At 37.9% G+C, this 14,222-nt stretch overlaps 1 protein-coding gene across 2 annotated transcripts; it reads right to left on the bottom strand.

The window, feature by feature from the left end:
* Positions 1-634: 634 nt before the first annotated feature.
* Positions 635-12,754, bottom strand: ppm1kb (protein phosphatase, Mg2+/Mn2+ dependent 1Kb). 2 transcript variants are annotated; one of them, XM_042485188.1, is made up of 7 exons: positions 12,641-12,754; positions 10,547-11,062; positions 10,277-10,377; positions 6,177-6,342; positions 4,887-5,031; positions 4,591-4,725; positions 635-3,262 (listed from the first exon to the last, which is right to left on the bottom strand). In XM_042485188.1, the coding sequence occupies exons 2-7, from the start codon at positions 11,008-11,010 to the stop codon at positions 3,131-3,133; spliced, it is 1,143 nt and encodes a 380-aa protein (XP_042341122.1). In that variant the 5' UTR covers positions 11,011-11,062; positions 12,641-12,754; the 3' UTR covers positions 635-3,130. The 2 variants fall into 2 exon arrangements, with proteins under 2 accessions (XP_042341122.1, XP_042341121.1); XM_042485187.1 differs by having other exon boundaries at positions 10,547-11,065.
* Between the last annotated feature and the right edge of the window lie 1,468 nt (positions 12,755-14,222).

The raw sequence follows: 14,222 nt of genomic DNA on the forward strand, positions 1-14,222 counted from the left end.
GCAATGTATGATATATGAACAAATTTCTCAGTAAAAACCTTCACAATAGGAATAAAACTGGGAAGTTTGGTGTATATAAGTGCAACTGAAGTGGTGATTTCTGGCACAGAGTATGATTTTTTTTTAAAAACAAAAACAAGAAAAAACAACCCTTTACGAAAATGGCCTTTAGAGATATATAGTAAAAAATTATATACACTATTAGACAAAAACAAGACATTGGGGTAAATATTTTAACTGAGGAATACCACTAAGAAACCCTCCCAGTTGGTTACTTAAATTAAGACGATCTTGTTTTTTGTAGTTCACGTTCTCTGGAATTTCATGTTCAAAGATGCAGATAAAGCATTATCTAATTAAATGTCCACTTTTTGATAACAATTCCAGAACAGACATGTGGACTAGAATAAACACCAGAAGAAGAAGAAAATGTCTAGAAGAAGACATGCTATGGAAACAAAAAAAAGCCCAAAATCTCGAAATTGACCAGACCATGAAAAAGTGTTTTTACCTGGGGATTCTCATTAATACATACACATATAAAATGTAAATAATTTAAATTCTGCATATCTGACTTTGACAAATTCCCAAAAACTAATACTATACACAACAGATTTCAACAAAGACAACCTAATTTTTGATGTACAGTTTTTAATTGAGGTGTCACAAGTCATTACGACCAAAAAAAAAAACCCCAGTACTAACAGAGTGTTGTTGAATCAGTCACATTAAGGTCCCAGTCAGATTCAGGTCCACAGCTACAATTACTGTATTGAAAGGCAGTGAAACAAAATACAGTAAATAAAAACTCAACATACTGAAATAAACATAAAACAGATGAGGTTTGTTAGGAGGACGTATTAATTATAAAGACAAAGTACTTATAATAAATCAGAGTTTCATTCAGTTTGATGTGAATAAGTGGGGAAACACAGAATCTACTAAACATTTATAAATGAGGTTTGAGGAGAAAATGGTTGCTACACATCTGCAAATCTCACAGATAGAACAATAATGATAAATATGAAGTGTTGCATTTGTCTAGCCTTGACAACCACAGAACAAAAGATCAACAAAGAACAGAAACAGTACGGTCGATCTGAAGGTTGAAGTCACAGGAAATGTGTCCACTCACGAGGTCAGCCAACACAACTTATACAGCTCATTACTTCCACACCCCGCAGGGTTTGATTGTATTTTTTTTAGTCATGGAGGGCATTTAAGCAAACATTCACACTGTCAAACATGGCTCTTAGCGGAACAATTCTTTAGTGTTGCATTAAGTGTGCTTCGATCTCTCAGAGTGACACATAAACGGTGTAAATGAGGAATTACTGATTTAGTTACAATCAAAATGATGTAGCTTTGCACGATACAAGCACCCAAGCAAAAGTTCTGCGTTTGTGAAATATACCGATGAGACGAGTTATTAAGTAAAGGAGAACTATCAGTTGTTCCAGATGTACATACATAAATATAATTATTTACAGAACATAAACTGTACATTTCTGTACCCTGAACACGTATCAGTGCCCTTACAAGACCTGTTTCAAATCAGCGCAGATATGAACACATGAGCAATGCTTAAATTTCAAGAAACATGAATATCTTACTTCAGCCACTGAAATGCTGTTTATATAAATAGCATCAAGCAACTTCATTCACACTAGTTCACTAGATCACAGAACATTTAAGGTTCATTTCTCCCAAACCATCAAGATTGTGCAATTGGGCTCAAAATGGAGAAAAGTTTAGAAGAGCAACACGCGTGACGTAACTGTGTACGTTAAGTTGATTTTGTGCTCTAATATAAGGGCTCAATATATTCCAATTATATAACAAATGAATGCAGTTTAGTTACCGTTTTTTCCACTCTCGTGTTCAAACGTAGTCAAATCCTTAACACTGACAAATGGTAACACCTGGGCCACACCACCTGTGTGAGCAGCGCGTGTGTATCGCAGAACCTCTTGTGTTTTTCATCATCGCCCATGTTAACAAGTTAGAGCAGCAACACATCTCAAGATTTTGAGTCTAACCAATTTTTTTTCATGCGAGTTTGCAGATTTCAATAAAAATATGAAGTGAAAATGTTTTTTAATAATCAAATTGACATTATTCCACCTTTTACTACAGTTTCTATGTCTTTATCTGTCAGATAATGACATACAAACACATCTGTTTAACTCAACCTTCCCTTTTGTCCTTTCAGAATAAAAGTCCTCTAACAACGTTTGTGTCGGTAGAATCCCATCAGGTGTCAAAAGAAGGTTTTTTACTGTGAATAGTTTACATGACCATTTTGTTGACAGAGCAGTGGCTTGCACGGCTAAAATAATGGAATATCGGCATTCAGTAGTGGAATTACAGTAGTTACAACAGCGACAGCCCTGCAGCAACAACGCTGCCTGTGTGAACACTGCAAGTGTGCGAGCCACGGCAGTTCAGGGAGGTAGCCGTCATGCTCCTCACACATGCAGTGTGGATGGGAGGTTAAAATTAAAATCTGGTACTCCACTAATTTATGGAGCTGTGTATGCCACCATATGGCCAACAACACGGTCCTGCAAAAACTTTACAACAACAAAAACAGGTTCTGCTACGCACACAATGCGCATGCAAGCAGTGTGTCCTGGGCATAAGACTGCAGGTTCAAACAACTGGTAAAATCCAGATTATAAGTAAAGTGCAACTTATCTAAGTTGCTATGAAAATAAAAAAGTACAAATTTGGGCATTATAGCTAAACAGATAAAAATCATCTGAATGGCAGACAGAAAAGTAGTCATTAAATCTTTTCTAATGTAGAGCAGCCTACATACACACAAGTGCAGATTTTATGTAGTCATGAATTCCTGTCTGCCATTCAAACATTTCTCAGCTTTTAGCACCTTTTTGATCATTGGCTTGCTAGAAGAGTAAAACCTGGTATAAAGAGGATGTTTTTAGTGCACATCATGAATTCATTGCCTCTTTCTCCACAGAGGCTAATAAATATCATGCTTCTCTAAGGTATTATTATTTGGGCAAACCACATTCTTTATAATGTTTCCTCAAGGGCACTGTTCGATTGTATTGCACACATTAATAAGGTCCACGGACCAAAATCTTTTCCTCCAACGTCCTGCTGACTATGCCCAGCGACCGCTCGACACAACACTTCTGCTGAAGGAGAAACTTGTTTCCGAGCTCTTGTGCTTTCCCCAAGCACCAAAGGGCACCACAATAATTGTGCTGTTGTCCTCTGAGCCGTACTGAAGAGCCTGGGAGAGATGGGGACCATAATAATTAAAAACTTTAACATGTGCATGAAGGTCTACTCACTGGCTATTTGCCAGCTGAACACTTGGACACTTAGAAAAACTGTCTAAGACCTCAGGTGACATAACACTCCAGGGCTATAATGCATAGATCTCCACTTAGATGTCTTTATATGTTTATGAGGACCCCTTCCACTTAACTCAAGCTACACTAAAGCCAATTTAAATACATATGTAACATCATTTAACAGCGAAGAGAATAAAATACATTATGTCAAAAAGCCCATTTCCACAGCATTCAGAGTTTAACTTTTTGAATGTCCTGCCTCAGCTCGTTGTGTAACCATGGCAACCACAGATCCCACAGAGAGGGAAATGATAAAGGAGCTGATTTTACTGGTGGAAGCTGCCCTGTTTAAAAGCACCACTGTCCTTTAACTGTTTGAAACCTGGATCAATATCACTTTTCTTGTGCAGCATTCAGATGCCTTTCATAAGTATTTAAACCTTTGAACCTGGAAAAATTGTATTGATTTCTTTCAGAAACATGGGAAAAAGACAATGAGCAACTTGGCTAACAAGAAAATTATTGGATTTAGAAAGTTGTTTTAAAAAAATTAAAGAACTAAAACATGTTCAGAGATCTATGTTTAGAATTATCATAATTGTGAATTTAAAATTATTTTACATATTTATTATAATTTAAAAAAAAAAACTTCTTCAGGTAATTTCCTTGTTCTTTGAGTGTGTGTGTGAGTGTGTGTGTGTTTTACTTTCCTCTTTTTTGTTGTTTTTTTAAGGTTTTTGGTTTGCATTTTTTTAAACCAATTTCTTTATCAATTTTTCTTATTTTCTTTATTGCCTTCTTCCTTTGTTTTTGAAAGCAATCAAGCCAATTTGCTCAGGTTTCAAAGGGTTAACGACAAAAATCATTGAGGTAATACTTATATCTGGTGTATATCCATAGTCTAAGGAGCAAAGCACTTGCAAACAATACTGCCTAGATATGGGCATATTTCCAAACATGAGATTAACATGGATTATTCTCTGCAAGACTTTACAGCTACAAGTTAATCTCTCTATAAAATGAGGAGCTGATTTAAAACTAATTCACAGACGCTTTTTGGATCTTGATTGTCGAACAAAACCAGTAAGCGTTAAATTCAGTAAACATTTCTATCTGCCACAACTCAAAGATGCTGCCAGTAATCAAGCACCCTTTGTACCTGAGGAGGCAGAAAACCACGGCCATTCAAATCACAGAGCTCCTACTTTACATAATCTGTATGGTTTAACTATGGGCGTATTAAAAACCAGGTATGATGTCTTACCTGGTCAGATATTCTTTGAGCTGCCTCCTTGGGGTCGTGGCACTGGTTGATGACGTTGCAGATCTCCTGGCTGTTCATAATGAAGTTTATGCCGTCGGTGGTCAGTGCTAGGAATGAGTCGTGGGCGTGGTGCAACTGAAGAAAGGGCAAGTAATATTTAGAAACGTTTCTAACAATGTTTCCACCAAGTAGCACTGAATAATTACTGGAAACTACAGCCTCATTTTCACTTGTGGCAACAACAGACATGGTGATCGTGGAGGAGATAATCCAAAGTCACAACTTAATAAACCTACCGATATTCTCTTGGTTTCAGGCTCAGCGATGACTCCCGCGTTCTTCAGGTCAAAGTCTCCGATGCTGCGCGTCATGGCCAGCCTGCCGTTGACATTTGATTGTCCCAGACTATTCCAAGTGATAAAACCCCCACTTCTCTTTATCCTTGAGGCAGTCACGGGGAAAGAGAGGTGAACAAATTACTTCTTTATTATAATCAGTTACAACTCCATCAGCACAGAATACACCACTTTTTAATGTGTTTTGAAGGTATTTAACTCATCAAAACCACATTTCGGGATTCTGAAGTTACAGAACAAAATCTGCTGTGATGGATTTTTACTCAAGACAGAACACAAACATAATTCTAAAGCAATTTTCAGATTTCAACAAATCTCGCAAATACGAGTTTAGTTAATCAAAACTGTTTCTTAAAAGCCATTCACTACCACACGTGTTCAGTTATTCTGGCTGATGACAGTTCCACTCAGGCTTAAACTGGTTGAAGTTATACTGGTAATTATGTGAGGCAATATAAGGCGTTTTTTTAGATAAGGTATGACTGACTCGACCCGTGCCCGAGTACGATTTCCCTCCCCTCTCAAATTCCCCGCCGGTCAGCTTTCACATCAGTGAGGTTGCTCTGTATCTGAGTGCACTTGCAATATCATCTATATGACATTGTTTGTTGTGCAACCGTGTAGAAAAGGACACTGCAGACAGACCCTGCTGCCCCGCGTAGTCATCAGCGGGGACCAGCATAGCAGCGAGGTGAAGCTCTGATCCTGCCCTGAGCAAGAGCTGCTGCTGTCAGGAGCGAAGCACGGAGCTCTGACTGCAAGTTGAATTGTATCAGGCGGCAGCGAAGCTGGGCCTGGGTTTGTCCATGGCGGGCAGTGCTGCTGCCTGATACAGATGCATCAGTATTACATTGAGACTATATCATAACTGGTTAAAAGCTCTTTGTACTCACATTAAATCGCAGACCACTTCCACTTTTTGCTACATTTGGTGTTCACACCTTATAGGTACCATAATAGACTGGACATTTGTGCTGAGACCACCTTTTCAAGTGGACGTGGGCACAGATTGGCGTACTGTGCCCAGGTACAGTACACAGTGTTCACACTAATCAAACAAACTTAAGTATATCCGGTTCAAAACCTCGGTCACTGATTTGAAAGCACCATTGGAAAAAATTTGGGGAAATTTTTCACGGCTTCAGGAACTGTTTGTGAAAAATTGGTTTCCTACCACTATCTCTTGCTGCGTCTAACTGACAAACATCACAACTGACAACATCTTTGTACCTCTCTTTCTCATCCTTCCTCTCAGGAGTGTGGTCAACAGTGAGTTTAAGCGCCTTGCCCTTGCGGCACATCATGGCCCGGCTGTCACCCACACTGCCCACCACCAGCTCGATGCCGTCCCTCAGCAGGGCCACGGTGGAGGTGGTTCCTACGTTCATCCCGGGTACTACAGAGACATAAAAGGACGCATCAGACGTGGAATGTGCCATGAGGGTCCACACAAAAAGTCACAATGTTCACAACATCCACATGGTGTACCTCACACTCTCACATCCACACATTAAAACATGAGCACATGGGTGGGAGTCAGAGAGTGGAACTATAGATTACACAGTAAACAATAGAGGAGGCAGTCACACATGCAGGTCGAACTGTTTCAGCACAGAGTTGAGGTCCAGAGCAGAGTTAAGTCTAAGACTGAAACTAAAAATAATCTGTTAACTGACACCTGTCACTGTTAAGCACTGATCTTATCATAAATGCATCTAAAAAAGAAGAAAACTTTAACCTAATACTTCTTGAGAGGGATGGTTTGTTCCACTATATTTTGCATGCATTTGTCTAATCTGTCAAAAGGAAAGTGATATCAATAATGACTTGATACTTAATAATGGTAATTTGTAAATATGTCTGTGTTTACATATGGGTTTTTGACCTTATTCTGAAAAAAAGCTTTTTACATGGCTAATGGAATTAATGAAATTAATATTCCACTTATTTTTTCAGTTTACATGCAGCCACGAATACTTTAATTAAATAAATTTGATTGAATTTATTAACATGCCCCAACATATCTTTTATCACATCAAATATGGAAAAATATACTGTATACATGGCCAAAGATTGCTTATAATATCTGAAAAACATTGGCATATCTCATGTCTTAATCAGAAAAAGCAAAATTTGGAAAAAGGCCTAAGCGGGAATAAACAACAGGATATGCCATTTGCATTTCAGATTTTAAAATAGTCACATTCAGAATAATAGTGGAATATAAGTGTGCATGTAAACTTAGTCAATTCTTAGTGCAGGCAAACAATAAGGTGCCGTTTAAAAGTGAACTCGGGAACATGAAATATTTAAGGAGCAGATATTTAACTACACATAAACACTAAACTTTAGATCCTTATGGGATGACAAATTTGACAGCATCAAATTTCACTATGTGGCTATTTCTGCTCACGTTTGCTGTCCTGCATTAGACCTTTCTGTCTCCGAAGAGATACATGAAACGACTGGCTATAGATTTTAAGCTATGTTTGTTTTTTTTTTTTTATCCTTATCTGCATATTAAACATGCAACCTCTCATGGACGAGATCTATCACTGAAAACATACATCTCATACAACTTGTCAAACTGAAGTACTGTCTCACAAGAAGCTTTGCATACACTTGGTGAGAGAAGAAAAGGAAGAAAGAGAAAGAGCAGAGTTAGAGAAAGATAGGGAACCTTCCAGTAGTCCAGGATTTAGGACCCGCTGGACTCTCCATCAATATCTAGCCTCTCGTCATCCACATTGGTGCCAAGGGCCTCCAGCTCTTAGCTGGGTCAGCAGCTGCCGTAGATAACATGCACACACACACACACAAGCATATTGGGACATTTCACACAGTGTGGCCGATGTATGGCCACATTATAGGTATACTAGCTTTTATATCAAACAGAGCTTTAATTAGACATGATGCTGTTCGAGAAAAGTCAAACGATTTTCTACATGACAAGGGCAAACTAGACTACATAATTTATTGAGAGAAATGTTTTGCATTTATTTGTGCTCAAATTACCCCTAATATCAATTGCAATGCCCATGCTAAACAATATACTTTGAGATTAAGAAAATATTAATGCTACGGTTTGTAACTTTTATAAAAAAAAAGAACGTTCTGTCATATTTGCTGAAACTGTTGAACAGCTGAAACTGACCCCTGAAAGTAAAAGATTCAAATCATCATTTGGAGACCCTTCAGTAGACTGAGATTCTTCGAGTCGGGCAGTCTTTTTTTTTTGGCTGTTCATGTGCAGCTACCTTTGGGGGCAGTTCTCTCTCCAGTAAGGTTGCGGCGATATACCAGCTTAAAAGTATATCATGATATTGAAGTTGATGATTATTATGTAGTGTACATTTGTTTATCTATGATATTGAAAAAAATTGCAACTGGACAGAGAATTGCACCTTTATTTTAGTTATTTTCAAAAGGGAGACACATCCTTTCATAAAAAAACGGTTTCAGGCCTTAATTATAGTGATAAAACATTTGTTCAACCAAGACTAACAATTCTGTTTACATTCCTTTAAGGGTCATTCTGAGTGATAATAATGATAATTCTGTAATACTGTGAAACTGCAATATATTCTAAGACGGTTATTGCACCATGAAAATCTCATACTGTTGCACCGCTAGTCCCTGCATGTAGCTGCAGGGTTAGCACCCTCTTTTTCATACTGCTCAGTGGTACAGGCAGGTGTGGACCAAGACCCAGGGTGAGCCTGAGTGAGAGGCAGCTGCCAACAGGGATCGAGGCTTTGCCTAGTCAGGCTTATGTTTGTCCTCTGCTTAAAAGTGGTGAATTTACAGCTCACTGCGTTGATACTGACTCTGGCTTTTGATTGATAGTGTCGGCATTAGCTTAGAGGGCTAACTTGGCTTGTTTACTATATTTCATGAATGTCAGTGTCATCCTGAATGCCCCTCAAACCCTGTTCATACTCTAAAACTGTATATGGAAAAAAGGAACTAATAGTGGAATATACATATTGAACACCCAAATTCAATAAGACTGACATAATTCTAAGTCAGGTACGGCCCTTGACCCTGTCACTATTTTCTGAAAGAAATATATGAGACGGACAGTCTGTGACAGTAAAAAAAAAAAAAAAAAAAAAAAAGAGTCCCTTCTCCTTTTTCTACATCGTCTAACGGCATTTGTTAGAATTTGCTGCAGGCACAGCTGAGGGAGAATAAACAATCAGAGCTGAAGAGTCGCAGCTGTCAATCACTGCTTGTGAACTGCGGTCAAACTGTCAAACTAGGCAGGCTTGCTGAGGCCAGAGTTTTGTTTTGGTTCTACTGTTTCCAGCTTGGCTGCCGGGTCATAAATGTTCTAATTTCATGGCAAAACAGTATGCTAAAATATGTTTCTAAAGACATTTGAGGTGAGAAATAGGCAATGCAGTAACTTAATACTGATTCATATTTGAACAACGCAGCCTAGTTTGACAGTTTGACTGCAGGTCATGAGCAGTGATTGACAGCTGTGTTAGAGACTCCTTGGCTTTTATTATTTGTTTTTGTTCAAGTAAGGCAAGGTCATTAGAAGCCCTCCAAGGCAAAAGAGTAAATAGATGACTGATTTTGTTCACAGGTTATCTGTTTCATTTAGTGCTGTGTGAACACAAACAGTTTCAGCAAATACATATTCTATAGTTTTTTTATAAAAGTTACCAACTACAGCTTTAACAGTTGGGTGACAAATTAAAGGAAAAAACAACATTAAGTGTCTTTGTAAAGTACTGAATCCCCCCAACAGACTTTGGAGCAGCTTTAGTGTTCGATGGCATAGACTGTACAAGGCCCTGGACCTCTACTGAAAAATGTGTATGCCATTCTTTGAAAAGATATTCCCAGATTTGGGGTTTCTGATGGTGGTGGAGTGCAGTGTCTATAACACACCAGTACACATTCTCCCACGGATGTTTAACTGTGTTGAGATCTGGTGACTGTGAAGACCATAGCATATGATTCACATAATTTTCATACTCACTGAAAACTATTGAGTGACCCCTCGCACCCTCTTGTGGAAAGATCGACTTTGTTATATTTACCCACAGGTTTTTCCTTTAATTTGTTTCCTTTTTGTAAGTGTAGATAAGAAGTGAAACAGTGAAGTGTTAGTGTTTGATCTACTTGTAGCTGATTTGTTGTTGACCGGTTATTTTTTAACTTTAGGTTAAATGACAGACCTCTAACCAAAAGTGCTCAGGTCATGTCAGTTGGAGAATCCAGGTTTTAAAGAGAGAAGAAAAAAAGTGTCATTACATATATACATGTGTTTATATATACACAGTATATCTACGTATATGTAACAAAAAAGAACCTACCATTTGGAGAGAAGTGTAAGTGCTTTGCAAGAGCTTTGTCTATTTCAAGGAAGGCCTTCGTTAAAACTACTTCCAGATTGGTCTCCTCTGCCACAAGGTCCCTGAAACAACAATCAAAAGACTGTACTGATCAGACGCTTCAATGTCAGCACATCCGTTTCTCTAGTATCTAAAAATTTTAGAGATTCAAATCTTTAATCAGTCTATTAATTTCCTGTGACAAAGACTGGTATAGATAGGTGACTGCAGCATATTTAATTAATTCCTTACTTGATGTATTTCTCCATGTATTTTTCACAAAAGTCAGCTGCTTCTGGCCCGCCATGCCCATCGAACACAGCAAAGTAGAGAATGCTGTCAGTCATTTGGGAGACCTGGAAGCGATCTTCATTTTCCTTGCGTTGCCCGATGAGCGAGGCACAGCCTACCCTCGACAAGCTGACTTTGGGAATGGGCTTCCCGTAGCGAATGCTGGGAGGCAGAAGGATGGGCTCGTCGATACGATTGTCCCAGATGCCGAATGAATCCCAAGTAGTGGGGCGGCCACTGCTGTCTGGATCAAAACGTGTGTTGCTGTAATGTTTTCCTGAAGGGCTGTAAATTTGTCTCTGGAAGATTGTGAACTGGAGGTGGCTGTCCTGCAGGAAAGGGAGTTGGGCCATCTGTAAAAGACCACTACGTCCCACATGAGGTCCACTGCACCTTGCTAGGCGCACAAGACAAGCTGCTGACATCACCCTGACAGCACAAACACTGGAGCAGCACTGGATGCAGAGGTACAGGGATCTGCTGTCAGAATGATGAAGAACAATCAAACAGTTAAACTTGACATATATTTCTATGAACATCACAAAAAAACTATTTGTTCAAGATGGCCCTACAATACCAGAATGTCTAAAATGTTGGAGCTTTGGCACCAGCCCTGTGTTATTTGTGTCAAAGGTCTCAGGAAATCATTAGAGAAATCCTTAAGTAAATCATTAATGACTTCGTAAATGCTCAAAAAACTTTACTTGTTTGCAAACACTGGTTAAAACAGTGACCTAGTTAAGTAAGGAGTGCACAGTCCTTACACAGGTTTTGAGATGAGCTGAAACAGTTTGTTGATTGGCAGAAAATTAATCAGTAATTATTTTGAGGATTGATTATATGGTCAATTCTACATTCCCTGTCTCTTACCTGTACTTGGCCTACCACAAAGCTGTTAACATTTTTGGCAATGTCGTGATTTTTTTTGCACCTTGTTTGCACTCTGAATAATTGCAATCATCCCCCATTCCCTCTGAATAAATAAAGTGCTACATTATCTTTCTTATCTTAGAATTGGGGTCTAAACTTTATCATATATAACAACAACCTGATAATATGAGGGTTTTATCTCCTTTCCTTTATCCTTGCTAAATTGTGATACACATTTTCACTTTTTTTGTACACACAAAAGGGAAAAAAAGTTATCCAAAATGAGGAGTTAGCTGCAGCTGAATTTTATTTTTTTTTTTTTATATAATTTTATAATAAATGTATATGTACTTTATAAAACTAAAAGGATATAAAGAACAAAATCCGGTTTTTCCTTCCCTTCCTTTGCCTGCCTGTCCCTTCCTTCACTATATTGTAGTAAGTAACCAAGATGCTCGGGGGAGATGTAATGGAATAAAAGTATACATTTTATTTAGGAAATGTATGGATAAAGTATGGATACTGCCCAAAAAATGAGTGCTGTAACAATGTACATCGTTACATCATACCACTGCTTATAACACATGTATAACAGGAAGTGTTTGTTTAAATGATGAAAAGTAGTTTGTGTTCATCAACTTATCATATTAAAATCATATTGTTATTAAATAATCCCTGCTTTATTAATGTGCTTACCATCGTAGGTGGTGTATATGTGGTTTATAACGTTACATAACATTTGAACACAGTTGGAACACAGTGTACACAATCAATGTACAGCCAATCTATCCAAAAAGACTCGCAAAATGTAGCAGCAGCGTCGCATCTATTCAGATTTATTTTGAAGTAACGTTAAAGTTTACGTTGCATGAATGATGCAACCCCTGACGCCCGCGCTAACAATACACAATCACGATAATACAAACACAAGTCCAGCATGAGATGTGCACGTGTTTCAGTAACAAAACATCAACTATAATAACAATCGTCGAGCATATAAGAAAAGAAGAAACAACTACAAAAGCGTTAAAGACAGCTTTTCTTTTCGGCGGCGTTAGCATGACTAGCTAGCTAGGTGGTTAGCAATCAACATCCATGCTAGCATTAGCTACAAGTTCCCTGTATGACCAACATTAATGAGCCAATCCCTTGATCTTTTAGTGGTGTGATTACTAAAAGACCTACCTTTGACTGTTAAGATTTATTAAAACGCGTCGATCCTCTTCTGTTGTATTGAAAATAACTCGCTAATACATGAATTAAAACCGCCGCCCTCGTCTTGTCCCAGTGTTTTGGACCCTCAATGTTATCAAACACGGCCTGTGATGTGACCGCACCAATCAGCAGCCTGGAAACTTCTACGCCTCCGTCTACGCCCCACGTACAGAGCAGCTGATTGGTCAAAGGAACGATGATCGACAGCTAAATTAACCAATCAGTGACTGGCAAGTTTGGCCTGCCGCAGCCAGTGAGAGAAGAATTTCATTTTATTACAGGAACATTTTGAGGATTGGTCGGTCAATTTTCCGTGTTGCGCTCCTACTTTGATTACTCATGCGTAATTCATTATTTTGCATAATATTATCACATAAAGTAAGATTTTTTGTTCTTTTACTTAGTGATTTAAACTGCTCAAGGGATGGACACTGATATGGTCACAAAATTTAACTATCTAGGTATTACTATTATTTAGAACTTCTTTTCCAGGAATGAAAACTGTTTCTCGCTCCTTAAATGGACTACCATGCTCTAATCTTTATGAATGCACCAGACCAGTGCCTAAAGAAGATGAACTCTGTGTACCATTGTGCTTAACGTTGTATTACTATCTATGGAAATCATGTACACTGCTGTACTCTGTTCATGACTGCTAAATGGCCGTCTTTGTCCGTAGACTCTGGTTGCTTTTTGCATATAAATCTCTGCTTAGGCTAATTCCTTCTTATTTGTTTACATACATGTGTAATAACCAAAACCATTATGGCATGCACTCTCACAATATTCTACAAATGTTGATCCCCTAAGTTCAAACATAACTTTTTAAATGTGCTGCCCCCTCTTCTTGGAATAATTTACAGAAGGACCTGAAATTATCTTACTTTTCCAGAGTCCAGGTTAAAGGTGATAACGTCATCGTCATCATCATCATCATCATCATCATCATCATCATCAGATTAGCTGACTGACTGCTGTTAAATTACATCTGAAAACTTACTTTCCCTAAAAACTGTCAATACTCATTATTATACCATTTTATTTCACTTTATTCATTCATATTATTATTATTATTATCAATATTTATTCTAACAGACTTATTTTGTGCCTGTGTATGGATTGGTAAGTATGTCTCAATATATGTATGCATACTTATACTGTATGTATGTTTTTATGTGTACATGTAGGTGTATGTATATGAATATGTTTTATTAATGCTGCTTTTACTTTGTATTCCCTCTCTTCTTGGAAATCATTATGTGCTTTTGCTTGAAAAGTGCTTTACAAATAAAGTTTATTATTATTATTATTATTATTATTATTATTATTATATTTATTATTATTATTATTATTTAACAACATAGGACCAAAGGTCTTCTCATCTTTAGGATGACAGTGACATTCATGGGGTTGTTATTTTTTTTAACAGCTATCTATAGAAATTAGTGACACAGTCTAAATACTTTGTGGGCACCACCTCGCAGCAGCTGTTGTCAAAATAAAGTCTGTGATACATTACAGTAAAAAGATTTGCACAGTCTAGCTGAAATCT

Source organism: Plectropomus leopardus, chromosome 4, assembly GCF_008729295.1.
Source record: "Plectropomus leopardus isolate mb chromosome 4, YSFRI_Pleo_2.0, whole genome shotgun sequence".
NCBI classification, from domain to species: Eukaryota; Metazoa; Chordata; class Actinopteri; order Perciformes; family Serranidae; genus Plectropomus; species Plectropomus leopardus.